Genomic DNA, 24,344 nt, shown 5'->3' on the forward strand with positions numbered 1-24,344 from the left:
TCAGTGCTATAACATGGGGCCAGTTCAGAGGCAGCTGTGTTTGAATGACAGCGCAGCTATCCAGTCCGCACCCCTACCCTGGGCTCTGTGGGCTGTGAAACACAGCCATCGCCCTAATCAGCGTCTCCCTTGCCAGGTCTCCCATCTGCTGGAAATAGTTATGTGCAGGGAGTACACTCTGTGGCAGGTAACCGGCCAGCATGGGAAAACCCAGCAGGGTCACTAACCAGTTCGGTAGTGTGATAGAGAGGCTGGCCAGTGCCACTACTAACCCTTCAGGAGAATGCTGGGCCCCCACCAGGGCAGCCAGGTGTGTGCAAGTCCTGATGCTTGACCTGCACGCAATTCACCTGTCTATAACAGGCATGCTTTAATCACACCATGGTCACTGTTACTGGCCAACAGTCAGGGGTTGATGGGCCTCAGCTTGTCTCTTATCAATTAGTAGCTGTTTGACATATGTGTCTAATTATAATTGGAGCTGGAAATAAGGTGGGATTTTGCAGAAGAAAGCCAGTTGCTATGGACAGTTCGGTTAAGGACAATCGCAGAAGTCCATGTCTCCTATGAGGTCTGACTTAAAATTCTTGGGCTGTCCAACCAGACACTTTCTCGGGGTTTTATTTTCTTACATAACCACCCTAGCTGTCTGTAAGAACAATTGCAGATGTGTGACACCATTTCTGTGAAATATGATGTAGAAAATGTGGTGTGAGGGGAAAGATGGCCAATGAGCCGGTTTGTTTTCACAGAGGTGCATGGCACCCTGCTTTCGCCCACACCTCAGCATGACGCACAGGGCCTTTGATCTCCCATTTGCCCACAGACAGTAGTTGTTCATCTTTACAGTCATGAGAGTCACCACTCTGTCCTAGCAGGCATTGCTGCTTCTCTTTACTCTCTAGAATTCCATCATTTCTCCTGCTCTGTCCTTTCATTTTGCATTTGGCTCCAAGTCAAAGTTTACAACAAATCTCCTAAAAGTAGAATCATCCATTGGTGAATCATCAATATTTAACATCATTTAAAGCCTTTTAAATGGCATGTTCATTTATTAGGGGACTTTGTACCCACACAAACTGCATTGTTGTCTGGAGCAGTGAGCCCGAGGTCTGGGCTCCCAGCTGTCTTGGGTTGGTGGAGCTGCTAAATAATTACTGATCTCTGATCTGTTATCACCTGATGGAGCTGGTAGACTTGTGCCATTAGTCCTGAGAAATAAATATGCTGTTCAATAGGTGTGTCTGGTACAAATAACCCCACGTATTTCTAGTTAGTTTTACCCCTTTAACAAATGAGTATTATAACAACATCAGTGATTAGGATTAATTAGTGGTTCAATTGACTGTTCTAGGGCCTACTGGTGAGTAATACACCAAAATAAGCTTAACTGGGCCAACTACTCCCCCCCAGCCATTAAGGATCTTATTTAAGGGTATTAAGAAAAATATGCTGAATAAAAGTCTTTAAACATTTGATTCTTTCACACAAATGCCTTGGTCAACACACCTCTCTCGTCAAGGATTTGCAAATGTCTCCCAGATGATGTCAAAACTAGGTCATTATTCACTCAAACCTGTTCAAACAGGAGCAGTATACACAGCTCAGCTCATAGGACTGTGGGTGGGAAGCACTGATCTGGAGCCTGTCTGGATTACACTACCTAGTGGCTAACAAATGAGAGCGAGGTGTGCAGGGCACAGCTGAGCTGGATACGTGCCTGCTTGTGTATACCATAGTAAAAAAATATATGTTTAGTATAACTACAGGGCTCTTTGTTCTTAACTTCCAGTGACAGATTTAAGCAGGTGTCCCATTTTTTCAGCATTTGCTGATGTAAGAAGGCCTCTAAACCAACACCAGCTTAAATTCTTTACTTAGTTTTAAAGACAAAAGGCATTGGGGATAGATGGAGCAGTAGTGCCTGTTCATGTGGTCCCTGACTCATCCAATCAGTGCAATGTGACTCAGGCTGTGTTTCTCGAGGGCTGACATCAGGCCCCCCCAGGAAACAGTCTATTTTTTCTTCTTGTAAGAAACATCATTGGGAAGCCATACTGCAGAGCCTGTTCAGGCTCTCTCCTTTCTTTTCTTACCACAACAGGGTCATGCTAGAGAGTGACAGATTGAATATGTAGACTCTGATGGCCAATCAAGATCACCTCTACAGACAGTAACAGAGGAACAACAGTGGACGGGTTCCAGTCTCCAGTCCAGTCCTGTCCTACCTCCTGGAGATTCCACACTGTGTAAACAAACAGTGGCAGTAACACATTTAGTGAATTTAACCATAGCCCTGTATCTCAAAGCTGTTAGACCTGAATTTTACTCTGACTAAAGCTACATCGATTAGCTCATTGCTCAGCGTAAAGACTTAACACAGCAGAGGGAACTTGCAGAAGGAATTATGTCCTTACTACACCATTGTCTCCCCCTGAAAGTAACCCAAAGAAAGCCTTTTTGCTGAGCTCTCCATGTTCAACCGAGCAGCTCAAATGAAGAAAAGAGCAGTTGGATTTCAGGATAGCGTGATACACTGTGCATGTGGAAGAAAGAGTGAAAGAATGAAATGTTATTTTGTTAACTGGTCTGCTCATGAGTGGATTTCATTAAAAGGAGGTGTTGTTCAGCAGGGCTATGGCTGCAAAGAGAGGTACATGTAACTGAGTCGGTACTAGCTGCCTTTCTTTCGAGGCGTCTTGTTAATCTGTACCAGCAGCAGGTATTTTTGATGGGTCAGCCAGTGCTTCAGCTCTCTCTGTTTTGTGGTTAAAGTCACAGTGCTGCTGTTGTGATGAGGCAGTTACGTTGGGGAACAGTCAGAAATAGACACTCCTCTGCAGGAGTAATCCTGTTTAGCCATTACCCTGCTGCAGTGGAGATAAGACTCTGACACTCTGCTTCTCTTTCACTGAAACAGGTCTTAGCCAGTTGTGTGTGTGTGCATGTGTTGAGGGGGACCATGTACTGTGCATGTGCGTGAGCTTTAGTGACTGCAGGAGTGATGTGTGCTGCATACCTCCTGTGTCAGCTGTCCTCTGTGCCAGCAAGCTGACTCGTGCGTGGAGCACATGCATCTTGACTTTTAATTCATGTGGTAGACGTCCTGACTGAGGGAAGCTTGGGGAGCATCCAGCACGGTCTGCAGGACTACACACTGTAAACTCAAGTGACAAGTTGCCAGATTTGCTGCAGTGATTGAGGGACTTGGTGCTCTTCAGTCTCCTGTTTTCATGAGGGTTTGATGGCTTCAGTGGAGGGTTATTATTTCCACAGTAGGAGGTTTTAGGGTTGAATCCCACATTGGCCTGGGACATGGAGACATGTAGGTTATAAGCAGGAAAGGGATGAACCTGGGTGCAATCCAGGGTAACTGGAGACTCACTCCCAGAACACAGAAATTCTACCAGACCTCAGCCCACTCTACTTCACTGTACCCCTCTATACACTGGCCTTATATCAAAAGTATTTTGTGACTCCATATTACAAATTGATATTTACAGACTCCTGTGTCACAGTACAGTAAAATATATCCATATAACAATGTAAAGTAATTGCCATTATATACTCCAGTGAAAAGGGGAATTAAGGGATGATAAATTTGTGACAGGCTTGGAGGGGCTTAATGTATTAGTTGCAAGGGCTTGGAGGGAGTTTGTGTATTAGTGGCAAGGTGTTACAAGGGGTTAGTGTTTTGGTGGCAAGGGCTTGAAGGGGATTAATGTATTAGTGGCGAGGCATTAAGGTGGGTCAGGGTGTGACATAGAAAATGGGATCCCAAACACAGTACAGCATCTCTATGTACTGATATACCAGCAAGTGTTCTTTTGTGAGGTGTGCTGTGTGTGATTATATGTCATGGTTATGTGTGCATAACCTGGCACCCTGACAGCTCAACCAGAATGACACGGTACAGTATGTATGCCATTGTTGGTCTGTGACATGAGGATGGCCCACATAGTGAGAGCTGTAGTGTCGGTCTAGGTCCTGTTTCTCTGTGTGTTTGATACTAGCATGGGGACATATATGCAGGAAGCAGCACTCCCAGGGCATAGCACTTTGAGCCATTCCAGGTTTTACTAAAGGCTAATTGGTGAATGGAATCTGCATGTTGGTGCTGAACTAACTTGATGTGCACTGGGAGCGAGTATATGTATGTCATGAGTATAACTGAGATCAGGACTGTGACTGATGTGTACCCGTTTATGTGTGTCTGCATTTCCGGGTGCCAGGGGCAGGGGGCATTGTCGGAGCGGCTCCGCAGCTTCAGCATGCAGGATCTGTCCTCCATCCAGCAGGAGGCGCCTTTGAAGAGCCCTGCCCCTGTGTCCTCTCGATCCACAGCAGGACAACCCAGAGCCCGTGCCACCACCCGTAGCAACTCGGAGACTGCATCCAGCAAGGGTGAGTATCTGCCAACAGGGCTGGACCTCTGAGAGCCTGATCCACTCTAACCCCTGGCTTCAAGGCCTACTTCACCAGGTTACCATGATGAATACAGTTCTGGAAATGCTATTATACTAAAACCTGCTTTCTGTCTTGATTTGCTGAAGACTTGTAAGAGGAGAGTAAGGCTTCATGAACCTCATGATGGGTGGAGATGAGGCGTGTCATGATACCAGAAATTTAGTAGTCGATACCAATACCAGTGATATTCCACGATTCTCCATACCCAATTTGATACCACGGTAAAAAACAAAAACAAAACAATAAATCCCATGTACTTCAACATACACTCCTTTATTAAAACATTTGAACATTACAAAAAACATCAGTGGCATGTAGCCTTAAAGTATTTAAAACAAACAATACTGTGCTTAATTACAAACAATCAACTTTTTATGATGGTACAGCATTTCAATTGCAGTACCCAACCAAGACATGAAAAAAATATGGAAATGTAACAGTAATAGTAACAACTATTAACATTACAAAAAAAACAGTGGCATGGTATTTTCTGTGCCTCTGAAAAGCTTCTGATATGGTTGGCTGTGTATGTGTTTGCTGACTTTGCTCCTGCCTCTCCTGTTCGACATCCTCCTCTGGCTGATACTGTGAAAAAGAAAATTATGAGATATCAGTTATCAGGTATAGCTCAATGACTGTAAGAAAACAGCAGAGGCTGCACACACAATGTACTAACACACACACACACACCTCTATATACTCAGAGTGCAAGCAGTAGTTTAAATTTACGGACATGGTGACAGACCATTAGCCTGGAAATATTTATTTAAAACGCTAACGTTATATTTTGATGACAGGTGACACAGACTGAACGGCAAGGACGGTAGCCTACTATTACAAGCTATGCTTACATTACGTTGGCCTAAACACGGTAGCCTTTAGCGTTTAGCCATTGCAAACGTCGTATGGAACATAGTTGGCTACACAGCAATGCCAACTGTCTCAAACAAAAATAATGGTAATGTGTATTTCAGGATAGCAAGGACAACACTTTGGATACGTTGTTAATGTAACGTTAACATGAATTGAAACTCACTCAGCTTGAATTCTTTGAATAAATCTGGATATCTGTCTCTGAGGTGCTTTGCTAAGTTGGAAGTGTTTCCTCCTTTCGTCTGAAAAGTTCGATCGCACCGTTTGCATACTGGTTTTTGCGAATTTATTATTAATCCCTGATGATCCGCCTCGAACGCAAAGTACTTCCATACATGACTGTTACTGTTTTTCTTTTCAACGAGTCGAGGCGGAGCTGTCGCTGCAGCTGCACTTCTTGCCATCTTCCAAGTGTTCTTCTTCTTCCTTTGGCATTTTAACGGCAGACTAGAACACGTCAAAATTTAGTTTATTGCCAAGTAGGTTGCCCCAACAAGGAAATTTTTTTGTATGATAGTGCTCCATACAAATACACCACTAAGTAAAATGAGTAATAAAAGCAACAAGTACTGAAAAACAAACAGGCGCATATGCTGCCCCCATCAGGTCCGGAAGAATACCATCCCCGATACCTACGGTACTGTAGAAAAACGAGTAGCATCACGTTTTCAGTATTTTGGCATCGACTTGGTACCGAAGTATCAGTTCTCATGACATCCCTAGTGGAGATACATGTGCTAGCCTTCACTGACTTGTAAAAACCAATCTACAGCTATCTACAGCAAAACACTATGATTTGTTCAAAATCCATGAGTCTCTGATAACACGTGATACACTATATGGACAAAAGTATTTGGCCACACCTGTTTTTCAGGATTTGGGCTAGGCCCCTTATCTCCAGTGAAGGGCAATCTTAATGCTTCAGCATACCAAGACATTTTGGACAATGCTATGCTTGCTTCCAACTTTGTGGCAACAGTTTGGAGAAGGCCCTTTTCTATTCTAACATGACTGCCCCAGTGCACAAAGCAAGGGCTACAAAGACATGGTTTGATGAGTTCGGTGTGGAAGAACTTGACTGGCCCGCACAGAGCCCTGACCTCAACCCCATCGAGCACCTTTGGGATGAACTGGAACGGAGATTGCGAGCCAGGCCTTCTCGTCCAACATCAGTGCCTGACCTCATAAATGCTCTATAGAATGAATGGGCACAAATTCCCACAGAAACACTCCAAAATCTTGCGGAAAGCCTTCCAAGAAGAGTGGAAGCTGTTATAGCTGCAAAAGGGGGACCAACTCCATATTAAAGTATATGTATTTGAATACAATGTCATTACAATGTAATGGTCAGGCGTCCAAATACTTTTGTCCAAATAGCGTAGCTCTGCCATTCTTGGGGTTCATGAAACCCCAGCCTCCCTGCAGTACTGACCCCCAAAGAAATAGGCAAGTGAATTCCCACCACGCAGAACCATGCCAGCTGATTGCCCCACCTTGAGGGGAGGGGCTGGAGGCCTCTTGCACCTTCTGATTGGTGCGATACACAGTTGGTGCGTAGCATCAGTCCAGTCAAATCACTACAGCAAAAGAGAATACAAGTCACAACTTATTCAGATCTCACATTCTGGTTTAAACTTTAGAATCATTTGAATGACAATATGAATGTATCCTCAACAGGGGTGGCATGGGTGTCAGGTTTAGTACAGGCACCAGTGGGACTGCTATGCATCTCCTGGAGGATGCTCGGAATGACCTGAGCAGGAGGTAAAAGAGAGGGCCTGTCAGCGTCATGTCACCATGGCTATAGCTAGCAATCAGCTGAGCTGCACCAGCAGGCTGAGACTCAGGTGTTTACAGATGTGTCCCCCCAGGGAGTGGTTGCCATGGTCGCACACCTTAGGCGTTCTCCAGGCGGAGGTCCGAGGCCTTCTCTCTGCACATAAAAGGAAGTACTTTCAGGAGGTGATTTCTGATCCTCTCTCCTGCTGTACTCAGAGAGGCATCACGCTGTCAGCAAAGTAGCATCTACTGTCGTCCCAAGGAAACAGGTCTCTGTCAGTCAGGAGAGAGTCCGCACCCTCTCTCTGGATGTTTGGGCCAGTGAAAAGATAAAAGAGAAAAGGTTTTCATCTCACTCTTATTGCTGTTCAGATCTTCCTCACAAGCAGTTTCAAGACAACTGATTCAGAACTGGGGCAGCTGAGTCGTGTAACGGTAAGGGGCAGCCTGTGTGACAAAAACATTTCCTGCTAAAATCCCAGGGGTCCTATGCTATTGGACCCTGTTGTCATACCCTAGGGAAAAATATCTACTCAGATTCCCTCCATTTATACAGCAGCATAAATGGGCAACGTAAAAAACGGCATGCTATGTAAGTTGCTCTGGACAAGATCATCTGCTTAGCAAGAGTAATTTAATGATTCAGCTCAGTTTCATAATTGGTCTATTCCCTACAAGAAGTAATACTGAAACATCTCATTGTTTTTCTTGAATAATTAAAGAGGGCCAAATTAAGAGTAAAATATTTCTGGATGTTTTTACTAGTACAAATGTACCTCCAGTAGCAGAGTTTGTTGAAGAGGTGGTAAACCATGGTCAGTTTTTAGGACCAGAAAAAAGAAATGCTGGATCCCTAGACAGGTTAAGCCACTGAAAGCTTATATGGACAAAGACCTTTGAGCATCATCATTCTGAAGATGTATTTATTCTGAAAAATCATAAAGTCAACCCAGTTTGCTCCAGAAGTTGCAAAACATTCAATTTGTCATGTCTACAAGTGTACACTATATGTTATTTTATAAATAATTTTAAAGAAATGTTCAGTTCAGTTGGTTATCTTTTGCAAGATTTGTGGCCTTTACATTCTTGGTCTATGTGTGGCAGACACTAGTCTAGGAGTGAGGCGCAAATTGGTGTTGTTGCACACTACATTATGTAAGTGACCTCAGCAGGAGACATGGGTGTGTCAACTATTGTGAAAACACAAGTTGATTCCACATGGAGTATACCAGCTATTTTTAAAAACCGGATTTCCAGATACCAGTCACCCCCTGTCTGAATAGACATTTAAAAAGCAGTGGATGCTTGCTGTCTTCTTGAGGAGGATGTAACCTGTGTCCTGACCCCTGACCCCCTGTCCCCTCCCCTAGGCTGTACCCATTGTGAGCACTGTAGCATCCCAACTGGTGAGTGGGCCCCCTAGTGGTACACATGCAGATGACATGCTGTCGCAAGGTGTACAGTACACCCAGGGGATGAGCCAAAACCTGCTCTCTCTGCATGAGCTGTGTGGCTGTGCAGCTGGATGCTATGTGTCCTCCCTCTCTCTCTCTCTCTCTCTCTCTCTCTCTCTCTCTCTCTCTCTCTCTGTCTCTTCTCCGTCTGTGTTCCTCTCTCTGAGATGCTCAGCTGTGACCCCCAGCTTTGTGAACAGATTGTGAGCATAAGTGTATGTGTTACCTATGGCACCTAGCTGCACACACCCCTACCTCAGTTTCACCCCCAAGTGCTTTTATAGATGTTAAATATTCATCCTCTTCCTAGTATCATTGCATAACTACTGTTATTAATGTCATTGGTTGTAGTAGTACTGCTACTTCTAATAATAATCCCTTTATTGGCCAACACCCTTATCTGAGGAAATTCGCAGAGCAGTGGGACATATAGTTGCATTCTGCAAGTAGCAATTTCATCCACACTGCTTGTTGGTTATGGCTGGTGTTATCGGAGAGAGCTTCAGTGATTGGGCGATTATGGACATGTCCCCTAGGTTGCTTTAACATTCTATTCTAACAGATGCCTTTGTAGGGGAATGCGCTCTGACTTCTACATAGGCATTGTTGATTTGTTTTCATCTGCTGTCAGTTGCATTTGGCTGATCACCTTTTTCCAAACATCAGGGAAATGAGCAGTGGGAGCTCAGCACTTTTGGGAGCAGAGCCGTGTTTCCACCCTGGGACACTGCTCCAAGAAAAAGAGCAGATCATTACAAGTCATGACTTTTCTCAGAGCATTTCCCTCTCCTTTCACGCTTCACATATGTCATAAGCTGCACATGCTTCCTGGACCTGCATTATTTCATGTGGATTTTCCTCTTACTCTGCATCCTGTGTGAAATCCTAAGGCTTGTTCTTCCTGTGCCAATGTCTACAGAACTCCAGACTGATCCTAGCACAGTATTTTCATATCTATATACATGTGCTGATAAGGCAGGCTGATCTGGTGTAGTGTTTGATGATGTACTCTGGCCTCCCCGTGGTGCAGGGCGCCCTGGGGAGGACTTTGACATGAATGAGTACGAAGTGTTGAGCACAGAGCACTGCAGCACCCAGGAGCGGCAGTTCCTGCCCTTTGAGCCCTCTGCATCTCCAGCAATCCCTGATGCTCTTGTGACCCCCAAGCCCCCACCTCAGATGGAGGAGGAGGAAGGGAGGGGCAATGGGGAGGAGTCAGGGGCCAGCACTCAGCACCTCAAGCTGGTAAAGAGGAGGGCGCCTGAGGTATTGCTTTCTGCAGCCTGGCTGTCTGGCTTGAGAGTGTGGTGACTAACCCACTACTTCACCCAAAGCCTGGGGCCTTATCTGCCCACTCCCCACACCCATGCCAACTACCTCTCTCTCCCACACACACCATTCCTCATTTGGCCATGCCCACTACCTCCCTCCCCCACACATGCCATTCCACACCTGGCCACACTCACTACCTCACCCCAACAAAAGTCCCTCCCAACCTGATCACACCCTCCCTATCTGACCACACCCAGAGAGGGATGGTGATACAGCACAGTCTGTAACAAGTGCCTGATGCTGGATCTTCTTTTATCATATGTTTTCATTGGTGAACCTGTTTAATAGATTATCTGTCCGTCTAAGCACATTTAAACAAGCTTTGTTAAGCTTTGTTTCCTCTTAACAGCTGGGTTGCATTACAGTTTGAGCAATTATGCTTGACTCAAAAAATTCTTGAGCCATGAACAAAATTGTAAATATCTGTTAAACTCTATAGTATATTGTTCAGAGTGCATGTGGCATTCACTGTGTATTAGGTACTAGTTTTAAAATATCTTTGACTTTACCATGGGTAGACCTTCAGTCATGGAACAGAAATGTCAACACAGGTAAAGAACAGAATGTCTGTGATGTGATCCATGTGCATCCAGCTTCTTCAATCCTTTTTGTTCAGTGTGATGTTGTTCTGCCATCAGCAAGGTTGTTTGCAGTGTGCTGCTTTATGTCGGGGTTTCACTTTAGTTTGGATAGGGAATGTCTCAGATGGTGCCGTTGCCAAATAACTTGGCAGATGCCCTCTACTGACAATAACCTGCAAGTGCAAGCATGAACATTTGCGTGTGGGTTATCTCTGAAATCATGTTACAAAAATGTGTTTCTGAGGTTCTCGCCATGTTTCTACAGATAATTCTAATGGGGCACCAAATTTCTTACATTTTACATTTTCATTTATTTATTTAGCAGATGCTTTTACAATACGGGGTCTTCTTCTTTCTTTACCATACTTTATATAATTTTCTAATGTGTTATTTCTTGAAAACAGACTAGCCTTTTCGATTAAAGGATTTCTACAGTAATATAGACTGTGCTGATATTGCACACTACCTTAAGTAATATTTCTAACAAGGCCCTTTGTCTGAAACTAAAGTAGGCCCTACTGTCGCCTTAGCGTGTGACCCAGTGATGATGATGATTACATTAATAATATGTAAAAAATTACATCATTATAAAACGGACATAATTATAACCACTAAGGAGAAAGACAGTTCTACCACAGGTCAGTAGAACAAAATAAATCTTGGGTTGTACAATAAGAAATAGAAGAAATTCCTTATATACGATCCTCATCCAGAATTTATCATCTGTAAATAATGAAAAAGAATGTGTTGGAAATATTTTCATCCCACCAATTAATAGGAAAAATAGATGTACATTTATTATCCTGTGGGTGCATGTTACAGATACATAGTGTGCGATTCATATTAGCCTATGAGGTAGCGGATCAACTGGCCATGTGGAAAACAGTCTAACGATCGAATCAGATTAAGCTGTTTTACCACCCTTCTCCTCGGTGTTCTGTTTATAATGTTCAGAGAAAAATACTGTACCCAACCGCGTGATGATGAGCTGTGTTGCGTTATGGCGCTTCAGCAGGTTTGCTATGTCTCTACATTCAAAATTGTCCTTTAGAATGCAGAAGCTCTCTGAGTAATCGTCAGTATTGTCATTCACTGTATTTTCTAACTGCTTTTCTAACAGCATCTGTAGTAGGCCATTTCTTTCAGCAGTTCATTAGTGCCTGAATTAAGTGAGAGTGTTATTGTGTCCTAATTCAAACCAGGCTTTATTAACATGCATCTTCTCTTGATGCGAAAGATGCCCCTAATGAAAAAGTCAGATCTGTTTAATTTAATGAACCAAAAATGCAAGTTCTGTATTTATGAAATCTATTAATCATGTATTGTAGAATAGTTTTTAACATATTCTATGATTCACGGATAAAACTGCACATATTAAGTGTACAGTAATTAACACCTTTTATCATATACGTAGTCAATTATAGCTAATATATTTTACACGTTTTGATTTGCATATTGTGCCATATATTATATGGACCATACAGTAGCCCAGCCTATTACTTTTTCACGAGGGGCATATTACCCGTTTATTTGCCTTTGGAACACTTGGTGATGGTGGGTGTGGACTGAATTCTGGCTAATCCCTCTTCTTCGCCATCCCTGTCTGTCTTTCTTTCTCCACTTCAGCCTCCTCCTAGAGTCTTGAGGCCTCGCCCCAGATCAAAGAGCGCTTCGTCTGTGAGCAGTGAAACCATGTGACAGTGTGAGGCCACCGGACGCAGCCAATCAATACACTCCCGGATCGCTTAGCTGCCTTAAATGAATACAGAAGAAAACAAGAAAAGGGAAAACGACAGAAAAATTCAAACAAACAATAATTAAAATGCAGCCACATTTCAGCAGAAGGAACCGAAGAGGCCACCAACCTCCCGCCGGCTTACGTCACAGTCCGCGTGCTATGGAGAGAACGTCCTCATGGCAACCGCGCCCCGCAGGGTTCTGTTCTCCTGTGTCACCGGTCGTTGATTTGACGCCCTTTTCTCCGATGTGTTTGTTTGATTTTTGTTTGTTTTGTACGTGCCAATATTCATTGTTTTTCTTTTGCTGAGGAGAACGCATGTATGTCTTTTGAATGTGCGGTCAGTTTTGTAAGACACATGTTGGGCGCAGAGCACGTATGCGCAAGTCCACCTGGTAACGTAATTCTCCTCATGGAGGAGGTGACGTCATTCGGAACAGGAGGAGACAGCTGCCTATTTGAGGATGAATGCCCCGGGAAACCTATTTTATCAAAGATGGTGAATTTGTTAATTGTGCTCATTGCTTGTACTGTGCCAATAGAATATAGAAGTGTGAACAGATTTATCATTACACGTGTCTGGTAATACACAATATCCTGTAGTATTATGAGTACAGTAGCTCACAGAGCATAATGACATAAGAACCCCAAGTATTATAAGACAAACGGAAACGTCTTCATGGCCCAACATTACTTCAAAGAATGAACATGACAAAAAAACACTTGGAAAAAATACCACTACTGTCATGTAGCCCCTCCAAAAAAAGTAACAGGTTAAGATATGAACCCTGAAGTGATATGAAGAGATATTAAAATATGCTGGAAAATATTTCTGTTATTGCCACTTTCACATATACCATTTTATACATGTATAGGCCATAACATTAGAAAATGGCATGCATTGTTGAGTACATGTGGCAGTGTATGCATTGATTTAATATTGAAGTGGCAACAATTGATATATTTTGTTTTATATGTTACACATAACACATTTTGTCATATTCTGTTTTTCAGCAGGGAAAAATCTGAGGTACATTCTTTCTGTATTGAATATTTCACATATGTCTCCTGTCAAAAGTACAATCAAGTACATATATAAGAGGAATGTAGCCACTAAGGTATTGTGAAACATTCCTTGTGAAATTATCAGTTACTATCACAATAGCTAAATATGCAGCGCATATTCATAATCATACCCTTTTTGTGAAACAGGCATGTCCATTGAAGTCATTTCCGAAGTAGATGGTAAAATCATTTCTCAGACCGTTGTGTATTGATAAATCATTGTTGTTCATATTTGTCTTGATATAGAGGACTGTGATGCTCTTTCCAAAGTCTGAAAGCTGTTTTAATTGTCAGTCAAGGAAAAAATCCAACAATTTCTGTTGGTTGGAACTGAGGATACAACACTAACATATAATGTAATTGCAAATATTTAATTTATAGCTAGCGATTACAATTAAACAAGGATGCTCAGTAATATCAGTGGCTCTTCACTCTCTCTCCTCTGTGATTTCTGATGTCCGGTTATATACTAGATCCACATTGTCATGGGAACCTGATGTCACAGTCAGCATATTATGTGGCCTGTATGGCATATTACAGTCTGAGGGGCAGGTCTTTCACAGTAATGCATAAGACATACCCTAAATTTACACTCAAGGTCAAAGAGACTGGGATAAAAAGATCTTATGTTTCCATCAGAAAAACCGTCATGTTAATCAGAGAAGTTACTGTAGTATTTTTGGGTCTGTGGAGGGCAATGATGCGCTATAAATATCCAACAATCAATGCATGCAAATCATGGAATAGCTCAAGTTAATAAACAGCCAACATCAATTTTGGTTTTTCCTGCATTAATAAAGAACATTTTCAGATAGGCTTGAGTAGAATGCAAATTTGGTAACTGACATGCCAATTTGTGGGAGCATAGAATTGTTGTATATAGCTTGCAAGTTCGTTTCCAGAGTTTTCAAGATTTCTCAGGCATCTTAATTTTATGGGATTCAGGGCCTGCCGTCAAGCATAATTCGGAGTGCTCCATGTGACACCTGTGAGATGCCAAATGCACAGATGAACTATTTAGTTTATCATCAGCTACACCCCACAGAAGTACCCACATTGAAAATACAGTGAACTTTAGGTGTTAAATATGCCATGAATAAAAGAATAATTGGTAAATCTATATCAGATACTATGCACATTTTCTGTAAACCTGTGGCTATTTTTGAAGCTTTGTTTGGTGAGGTAAGGCTATTGCTTTGCTGGTGTACAAAAGGTTTCCATGACGATTTCACACACTGACAATAAGTATACATGTATACTTCAGACACATTCGAGCCATTTCACATTAATGAAAGGGAAGGTGACAAACTGTGTGTCATCTAGCTGTGCTGTTGATCCTGGTCAATTTACTGCAAGAGCAAAAAACCAGGTTTCAATTACCCATCAGTCATGCTGCTATAATGGGACTATACTTGGTGTCATGTCAACCTGTGGAAGTCAAAGAAATGCAGGCTGTTGTTGTGGGATGAGAATTGGATTGGTATTGGACTCGTATGTGATGGAAGATGAAGATGGGTCAGATCTCATGTGTGGAACTCAGCTGAGGAGCTGAGAGGACTCCTTCCATGACTCACTTCTGCTCTTATGAGGCATGCAGGCCAGTTAGCTGAAAAAACAAACTCATGGAAAGCGCTTGCTTGGATGTAGCCATTTATAACTCAGCCATTTTACAGCGCAAGCAATCAAACTTCCACTGGCGCAGTGCTGAGAAATTCAGCTGTCTACTGCAGGCTGGACTTTGGTCCCTTAGCCTCTTTCTGCAGTGCTCCTACGACAACCCCAGCTGTGGCCAGGCAGGAGCGGTATGGATCTAATGCCCGTTTCCCCAAAAAACCAAAACCAAGCAAACAAAAACAATTTTTTGGAATGGGTCCACCAAAGCCATTGGCATCAGTACTCATAAGACCTGTCCCTTGCACTTTGACAAAGAACAGAGCTGGGAATCTGACTGGTTAGCCCTAGGTGGGTTAGTCCTAGGTGGATCATAAAAATCAGGAACAAAATAAGGGTATCTACCTTCAACAAGTACATTCCATACTTCAATAGTGGAAAATATTTCAGATGCAAGAGGAGTAACTTTCCTCAAAAAGTGTACTTTGTTGTGTTGTAGCTGTAGGGATATTTAATCACTTCAGATCAGAGGGAGGAGAATTGCCTTATCTCTTTTAGCACAGAAGAGAAATTAAAAACTCTCAATCAAGTAAAAAAATGAGTTAATAGCTGACTACTGGAGCAGAATGCCTCACTTGATGTTGTTTTTGTCTTAGTTTTCTGGAGAAACACAAATATGACACAAGCTCTGCTGTACTGAAGGGACTGTAGCACTACAACTTTTGTTGTATTTGAAAAGGTTGCACTACTTAACATGTCTCTGTTCTCAGTGACGAAGCTCTCTTTCTCCTTGAACCATATTCAGAAAAAAGTAAGGTGCACATTTTCTCATGTAACAGAAGGCACTAAAAACTTTGGTAACATTGTGATTCCAGGCTCCTCAGCCCTGGTCCTGCTGTACAGCAGTGCCAGCTAATCAGATACTTAACATCCTAGTTTCAAAGGCTGGCTTTATTTCACCAGTTTAATTACAAGTTTCAAGTATAGCAGGAAAACAGGCCTCCGGGACCAGAGCTGAGCAGCACTGGTGTAATCATTGTGATGAGACATGCGTGTCACTCAACACATGGCTGGAGTTGACCTGAGAGAAGAGCACTCCAGTTTCCCTTTCCCACTGTACATACCCCAATTACGTGTAACTGTTTGTGGCTTTTTGTGTAGAAGGCATGAATTTCTTTTTTGACTGTATTTGATTGTAGTGAGGGCTTTGGGTGTTGTATGTTCCAAAGCTTTTTGGAACTCTGTCTTCAGGTTTTATAGAGGTTTTTCCTCTATCTGATAGAGCCTCTGCTCTACTAGATGCTTTTTTCCTGAAAGTGACACTAATGCTTCCCTGTTCTGGCTCCCCCCTGTGGTTTACGGTTTACTGATTTATGACACATCTCACATTTGTCTGGCAGGCCAGAAGTTTTCTCTGTCACAGTCACCATTCATGTGCTGGTTTTGATTTTGGTTCAGAGTGGACAGAAGTAAGTGACTGTTCCTGAATGGACTTCACAAAGTGTTTTTTTCTCTCTCTCTTGCACATTTCAATCAACCACAGCCATTAAAACGACACGCTGGACCTTCCGCCTCCTGTCATCTTTTCACATTGAGGCTTCAACAGCTGATTCACATAGGCCATGCCCCATACCAAGGAAAGCAAAACAGACAGACATGCCCTGCACTTCAAAAACACACTCACTGACTGCTATTAGAGGGGAAATCATCTGAAAAATTCTGAATCCCAAGACATGACTTCTTCACCTTAGAACAGCATTCCCCAAACCTGGTTCTGAGAGACAGTGTGCCCTGATTTTCCAGCAGCTGAGCTCTCGGTTTAATAGATTTGATTGACCTCTCAGTACATTAGGTTTGACTGAGGTCTTAACTGAACACAGGCTGTTAGCACTTTGTTATGGATATTAGTTATTAGTGTGATTGCGAAGCATCGCAAGCACACTATTGTTATCCGATAGTTTTATTCTTCTTAGCGATGGTCTTCCTAGCGATGCTGCCTCAGGTCAAATCACCCAACGCTCATTGAAAGCCATACTGACCCGCACTCATCTTTTTGTCATTCACTCATCCCTCCATCCTCCCACTGACTTCAATTCATTTTTCAAAGTCTTAGCACTCGGTCACCTTTTGGCCTGCAGTCACAGTACCTCATATTATGGCTCAGATCATGCCACCCAACACTCACTGAAACCCATACTGACTATAGCGAAGGGCGAGAGCAGTCACCGCAGCCGGCCTTGAACCCGGGTCTACAGGGTACCAACCATGCGACTTTGACTGTGACGCCAAAGAGCCAGGCTCGCTGGTATAGCAGTCAGAGCGCATACTCAACCGTAATGACGGCACTCCGTCACACTGCCCTCCCCTTCGGGAAGTGCACCCATGCACTTCACGCACCATGGCGTCCCTCACGCATTTTCTTGCCGTACTTCTCCCATCCCAGGGTGCCCCACTCACCAGTGCTTCACCCATCTCTGGGGTCCCTCACACACCGGGGTCAACTGATCCTGGGGGTCCTTCATACGGCTCACACACCGGCCACGCCTCCGATGGCCTTGTGGCAAGCCATCCCACTCTGACATCATTTGTAGCGAAGGGCGAGAGCAGTCACCCCACCCGGCCTTGAACCCGGGTCTACAGGGTACCAACCATGCGACTTTGACTGCGACGCCAAAGAGCCACGCTCGTTGGTATGGCAGTCAGAGCACATACTCAACCGTAGTGACGGCACTCCGTCACACTGACCCACACTTGCCTTTTTATTCATTTATTCATCCCTCCATCCTCCCACCGACATCAACACATTTTTCAAAGTCATACCACTTGGTCACCATTTGACCAATAGCCACGGGACCTGATATACTGCACTGGGTCATGTGACCCAACACTCACCAAACGTGGGTGTGTCTCTCACAACCATATTGTTTACCCTATCAACCGCCTAGAAACACCCTAGCAACCGCCCCGGAACACCCTAGCAACGTGCTGCAACCATATTGTTTACCCTAGCAACCACTTAGCAACACCTTGGCAACCACCCAGCAACACCCTAGCAATGCCCCAGCAACCATATTGTTTACCCTAGCAACCACCTAGCAACGCCCTAGCAACCACTTAGCAACACCCTGGCAACCACCCAACAACGCCCTAGCAACCACCTCATATACCTTAGTAATCATCTAGCAATGCCCTAGCAACCACCTAGCAGCAGGTTAGAAACCATCTAGCAACACCCTAGCAACCACTTAGCCACATCCTAGCGATCATCTCATATGCGTTAGCACGTTTTCGCTGCCGGGCTGCAATCACACTCTGCATTTTCTTCAGGAAATACACTTTTCGAGTTACTTACTATTGTTATCCGATAGTTTTATTAGTGTGATTGCAATCGGTCAGCATTTGACCAATAGCCATAGGACCTGATATGCTGCTTTGGGTCGTGTGACCCAACACTCACCAAAGGTGGGTATGTCCCTATCAACAATATTGTTTACCCTAGCAACCACTTAGCAACACTTTGGAAACCACCCAGCAACGCCCTAGCAATGCCCAGCGACCATATTGTTTACCCTAGCAACCACTTAGCAACACCCTGGTAACCACCAAGCAACACCCTAGCAATGCCCCAGCGACCATATTGTTAACCCTATCAATCACCTAGCAACACTCAGGCAACCTCCTAGCAACAACTTAGCAACACCCTGGCAATGACCCAACAATGCCCTAGCAACCAAATCATATACCTTAGTAACCATCTAGCAACGCACTAGCAACCACCTAGCAACACCCTGGCAACCACCTAGCAACAGCCTAGCAACCACTTAGCCACATCCTAGTGATTGTCTCATATACGTTACCACGATTTCGCTGCTGGGTTGCAATCACACTCTGCATTTTCTTCAGGAAATGCACTTTTCTAGTTAGTGTGCTTGCAATGCGAAGCAAACTATTGTTATCCGATAGTTTTATTCTTCTTCTTCTTATTCCACCAAATTTTGGACCGCTTCTCCTCCCCCAGTTTTCAAGATATCCACCCCAAACCAACTGTAACCCGTCCGGTCTGACCCCGACCGGGTTGCTTGTTGTTCTAACAGGATCGAAGTAATGGTATTTCTTCAGTTACTGCAGTTCACCTGATCAACATTAATAATCCAGACTATTAAATATTGATGTTTAGGTTAGGATTAAGAGTAAATGTTTGATCAATGGGGCCCAGAGCAAAGTACTGAATCACCTATTAATAAGAACTGAGGCAGCTGTCTCAGCTGTGAAGGACAGGCATTAAAAGATGCTGAATAAGCAACATTATTTTTTCTCTAGCACAGACACACATAAAATAGTATTTTTCTGCAACAAATACATGGTAAATTAAAGGCAAGGATAAAAATCTGGATTTAGTTCACAGTATAATTGAACTCGGCTGAAAGAGCTCAGATGGAATAAACCTCACTGAGCCCCCAAGACAAGACCTGGGAGCCACTGCCTTCAAAACAGTCTGTGTCTTTTACCCCAGCCTTCCTTCATGCTATGAACCTTGTATCCCAGAGGGAAGGCTGTCCTCAGTGGGTCAGAGGATCCGTGCGGACCCCCTGCAGGCTTCCCTTACATGACAGGCACCGCTGGACTCTGGACGAGGACCACCGGGTCATGAAAGCATGCTGACAATGGCATCTTTTTTACAGAGGAGGAAAACCGTTACAGTTACCCTTAATAATCAAGATGCCTTTAAGGCCAGACACATCACCCAGCAGAGGGCTGCATGTTCGTGAGGCTTAACACCCAAGGCTTGCGCTAGGGATGCATGCATGGGCATTTATTAATTAATGATAATCCATTAAAGAACATTACATTTATTTACTCGGCTTACAGGTGACCTTTAAATTTCACACCTTTGGCTTCTTGTAACTCGAGACACAGAGCTGACTGAAATGGCACATGTTAACGATCGCTGCTCACCAAGATGAGCAAGTTGTGTGGGAGCTCACCTTTGAATGTAAAATGGAAAACATTCAACAAAACTGTTACCACTTTCGCTAGTACCTGCCTTTGTACCAATCCTTTGGACACCATATGCACACCATATGCATACCATATATACAGTATGCAAATACAATAAATCTCATGCTAATTTGCAGAATGGATTCCCTCGTGACAATTTAGGTTTTCAGTGCAAAGGGGGCGTGTCCTGGCCCTCGGCACAGACAGGTCCTGGGAGGAGTCCCACACCCTTTAGAACTTGAGGTTGGTGCGATCGTGATACTTCTGATAGCGGTCATTGAGGTACCAGTTCCTCCTCTTCCAGAAGGAGGTCGTCATTTTGTCCAGGAGTTTGGACTGCGTGCGGTTGCAGAACACGTGCTGGCGCAAGCGCCTCCTCCGAGCTGGCAGCTTTTTCCACAACTTCTTCTTATATCCCGCCTGTGGTGGGGTAGACAGGGAGACATCACCAGAAAGGCACACAAAGATTGAAAGAGAGAAGGAGAGGGTGACAGATATGGAGAAACATGGAGAGATGAGAGAGAGTCAGAGAGAGAGATGGCCAGAGAGGGGAAGAGAGAAGGTTAGAAAGAGGGTGGGATGGACAGAGATGACAGAGGAGAGAGGAGCAGAGAAAATATAAGAAGGAGGTAAAGAGGCTGAGAGTGACTGTTCAACGCTGGGAAGGCAATGCACTCCTCAGCCTCTAGAAGGCCAGCTGGAGTACCTTCCTCCTCAGCCACAAGCCACAGTGCAGTCGCAGGAATCTCTTCACCACTGACTTCACCGTCTTCCTCTTCCCCTTCTTTAGGCTGTAGTAGGTCAGGCTCCTGAGTGGCTGCGACAGCAGGCTGGGCAGCAGGAGTTGTGTCCTAGATGGGAACACCAGGGGGATCACTCATGAGAACTCCACACCACAAAAGAGGCACTCAAGCGTGGAGCATTCTAAGAGCAGTTTCAACCCAAGCTGACTTAGACCCTGTTCACACCTGGCATTAACATGCGTCTTGGGTGATCCGATCACAAGTGGACAGCTCTAAGTACGTCTGTTCACACCTGGCATTAAAATGCGTCTCCTCATACGTCTCAAGTGACCACTTGTGATCGGATCTCACTTCCCCGCCCTATATGCAAATAAACACGTAAATCATTTCCGTTTGCAAATGTAAGTTTACGCTTCATCTAAAGGTCTGTTTGAATGAATCTTGTCATGACTGTCACTATGAAATAATGCGTGTTGTATCTGTAAATGAAAACCTAGTTGACTAGCAAGCTAGATTCCGTTCATCACTGAAATTAAGTACACCTAAGTCAGCTGCAGCTGATCTTTTGTTAAATTCTGTTTATCGCTGGAAAAAGCAGAAACGCTAGAACATTTTGAACTTCGCCATATTTGTCTGGCACCTTGCCAATATGGCTGAATTAAATAAACGAAGCAAGATATTATGTTTCCAAAGTTTCTTACGTTATTCACTGCAATGAAAATGTTTCATAATGTAGTTTAATATCAAAAGGTGTTTGCTGGTTTGCTAGTATTGTGAATACATCTATGAATTACTTTTCTAAAACCGAAGTGCGCTTGTGATGGAAGAAGGGACATTCTAAAACGCTTAACGTGAAAAGGCTTAACATGGCTTAGTGTTCCAAAACAACAACCAATGATCACCAAATTTCTCTCGGACGTCTCTTGTCATAAACACTTCCAACTGTCAAAATCAAAACCGAAATCCTATGAGTATGGACATTATCTTACGTTAAGCTTTTTCCTCTCCATTGACGCCCATTATAAGGAAAAGGCTTATGCGTTTTAGAATGTCCCCTTGATATTTACGATAACGTAAATCTTGACTCCCACAATAGTCTACTAACATTATTTGTAGAACTACAACGCTTCACGTATTTCACCATTTTTCCATGCAATATTGCATTACACCTTTGGGGCTTGGACGCATTTGAGGTAGCTTGCGAACTCCAGTTGTTGTTGCCTGTTGTCGCACTTTAATACCCTTTCCCACATAACTTATTTTTCATGCTATGTAGTGCGTTAGGCTACGTTACATGGTTCGTTATGCTTTCATTAGCGCTATTAAGCTTCTAATAGTTTTCAGTTACCATTTGCTATATTTTTAACGTTAAATCGCTGTTTCCTCAAAGCTAAAATTAGCTACAAGCTGAACAGATAATCACACCGATATGTGAACGCTGTTGGCGCGTGAATGAGTACGTACTTCCGCTTACGCAGAGGACATCAGTTGAGTAGGCGGTGCTTCAATGTGGCCCGAGACACATTCGCATTCACACTGCTAAAGGAATGTGGCCATATGTGGCCCAGAACACCTCTAAATGTGGCCGGAGCGATTGGATCTCAATACATCCTCAATGCGTCTTGGGTGCGTTCCTACCTGTACTTAGCATTGTCCTCTTGTGATTGCATCACGCAAAACAAATGTTAATGCCAGGTGTGAATAGGGCCTTATTAGTTATTAGCATATGACAAACTGTCATAAAAAGTTGTTTCAAACCAGGAAAATACAACTGAACCTGAATTCATTTGGTGACAAAAAACCTTTTATACTCCATTCAGTGCTTCACATAGATTAGTTTTCCTTTCCTTTTGACCTGAAACCTCTCAGCTGCATTTTAATTTAGTTTAATTTAGACTTTAATTTAATTTAATTTAGAGAAAGTGGACACCTAGAAGTTCAAAGTGATACACAGACTCAACCCTTTGGAACTCACCCAATTCTCTTTGTCATTATTCTTCAAAAGTAACATGACAAGTAAAATTTGGTGTTTAACTATGTTTAGTCATTTTCACCATATGAAGAGGTGAAATATTGAAAATCCTATGTTCATATCTGTTACAATTTTACAGTGCTATAGGTGAAACTTGTATCACTGGCTTTAAGCTTTTCATTTTATAATGATACTTGAGAAGATACCTTGTAACTGAAAGGTTGCTGGTTCAATTCCCCACTGGGGCACTGCTGCTGTACCCTTGGGCAAGGTACTTAACTCAGTAATTAGCCAGCTGTATAAATGGATAACATTGAAAAAAACTGCAACCTATGTAAGTTGCTCTGGATAAGAGTGTCTGCTAAATGCTAATAATGTTTTGTGGCTTTAAGGTCCATGGTGTTTCCACTCCTCCATGTTCAATAAGGTAATGATACAAAGAGTGTTGGTTGCATTACCCTTGCACCATGCCTCACCTGTGGCAAATAGTATTCTGGAGTGTGAGCTGACTGTTGGATGGTAACACTGAGGTCCAGGGGGGCTGTAGTAATGCTGGTCTCCTGACTCCCTGCTCCAAGCGGAGAGTTGAGAAGAGTCGGGACAGCTGTGCTGCTGGGGTCACATCCCGATGAACACAGCCCCTCACAAGAGAACCCAGTGGTCTGAATAAGCCTGGCAGTCAGGAAGAAACCAACATTTCTGACTTCTAAAAATCAAGCATTTAGATCTCTACGCTTGGTGCAAACAAATTAGCCCCCAAACAAGGTCATTGCTCGAAGGTGACCGGTCAGGTTTAACAACGTCTGTGACCGCGGGTAGCGATCTAACAAATTCGACTACAGTACTGACCTTGACATGGACTACCAAAATAATTATGTATTACACATGCGCCAGGAATGAGACGATGAATGAGCAGAGTCCCATACGTGTTTAAGTCGCTGGCTAGCTAGCTATACATGTTAGAAGTATGGGGTGGGCATTAATAACCGGCTAACCTTCCAGTAGCATTTTTATTAGCAAAAATACTTTAATTAAGCTTTATTTTAATAGCCTAACTAACATGCTAGACTCTAGCTACCCATAATTTAGCTGGTGCTAGCCAGACTAGCTTTATTTTGTACGATAGCTAATTAGCTAACAAGCTAACCAATATGTGCCGACACAGCTAATACTGATTGCTATAATTTTGGCCTTGTATTTATCACATGTCGTATTTGGCGCATATTTAGCTAGACAGATCTGGCTTTTCTACGTTGTATTTACATAACACGTTAGCTACATTTTTAAGACAGCTATCGAGGGGCGAACATGGAACATTAGCTGCAGTTGCACTGCTCTTCCTCATCATAAATGTTTTAACGACCCAGTCAATCAGTTATGATTTAACATTCGAATTCACTAAATTATATAAATCGAATTCAACACAGCTAGATTCTAAACAGTTGGCTACATTCATTAGTAATGAATCATTACTGTACACACCAGACAGCTTCATCACGCTCGCAGCCATTTCTACACTGACCTCTAGAGTCTAGACTACAGTGTCACGCTAAGACAAACAGTACGGTGAAGACATTGTTTGAAATGCGTTGTTTTATTCGTGGACCACAGTAGTTCAACTGTTACCAAACCATGGCAGAGCAAAACTTTAAAAAGGACATACAATTATGACAATTTCTAAGTAATTGCTGTTCGAGTAAGCATTTACTATTAATGACGATTACACTGTTA

At 43.3% G+C, this 24,344-nt stretch overlaps 2 protein-coding genes across 6 annotated transcripts in view; one reads left to right on the forward strand and one right to left on the reverse strand.

Annotated features, from left to right (window-relative positions):
* The window catches only part of reep1 (receptor accessory protein 1), a 35,846-nt gene extending 23,010 nt beyond the window's left edge, over positions 1 to 12,836 (forward strand). Inside the window, exons 6-10 of one of the 5 annotated variants that reach the window (XM_036551210.1) lie at positions 137 to 187; positions 4,233 to 4,404; positions 8,490 to 8,525; positions 9,604 to 9,839; positions 12,113 to 12,836. In XM_036551210.1, coding sequence (XP_036407103.1) covers positions 137 to 187; positions 4,233 to 4,404; positions 8,490 to 8,525; positions 9,604 to 9,839; positions 12,113 to 12,184 — 567 coding nt within the window. In that variant the 3' untranslated portion in view covers positions 12,185 to 12,836. The remainder of the gene's footprint in view (positions 1 to 136; positions 188 to 4,232; positions 4,405 to 8,489; positions 8,526 to 9,603; positions 9,840 to 12,112) is intronic. The other 4 variants (XM_036551211.1, XM_036551212.1, XM_036551213.1 and 1 more) reach the window with 4 other exon arrangements.
* A 6,839-nt stretch (positions 12,837 to 19,675) lies between these two features.
* On the reverse strand, positions 19,676 to 24,140 carry mrpl35 (mitochondrial ribosomal protein L35). The gene is made up of 4 exons (XM_036551645.1): positions 24,096 to 24,140; positions 23,090 to 23,285; positions 20,605 to 20,749; positions 19,676 to 20,318 (listed from the first exon to the last, which is right to left on the reverse strand). Exons 1-4 carry the CDS (start codon positions 24,121 to 24,123, stop codon positions 20,130 to 20,132), a joined length of 558 nt encoding a protein of 185 aa, XP_036407538.1. The 5' UTR covers positions 24,124 to 24,140; the 3' UTR covers positions 19,676 to 20,129.
* Positions 24,141 to 24,344: the final 204 nt, after the last annotated feature.

Source organism: Megalops cyprinoides, chromosome 18 (genome assembly GCF_013368585.1).
Source record: "Megalops cyprinoides isolate fMegCyp1 chromosome 18, fMegCyp1.pri, whole genome shotgun sequence".
Lineage (NCBI taxonomy): Eukaryota > Metazoa > Chordata > Actinopteri > Elopiformes > Megalopidae > Megalops > Megalops cyprinoides.

Excerpts from the sequence above, each read along its gene's own strand:
- mrpl35 (XM_036551645.1), bottom strand. The coding sequence starts at position 24,123 with ATGGCTGCGAGCGTGATGAAGCTGTCTG. Across the intron at positions 20,750-23,089 it reads CAGAATACTATTTGCCACAG|GACACAACTCCTGCTGCCCA; the intron begins GTGAGGCATGGT and ends GTTCCCATCTAG. Across the intron at positions 20,319-20,604 it reads GCTTGTGGCTGAGGAGGAAG|GCGGGATATAAGAAGAAGTT; the intron begins GTACTCCAGCTG and ends ACCCCACCACAG.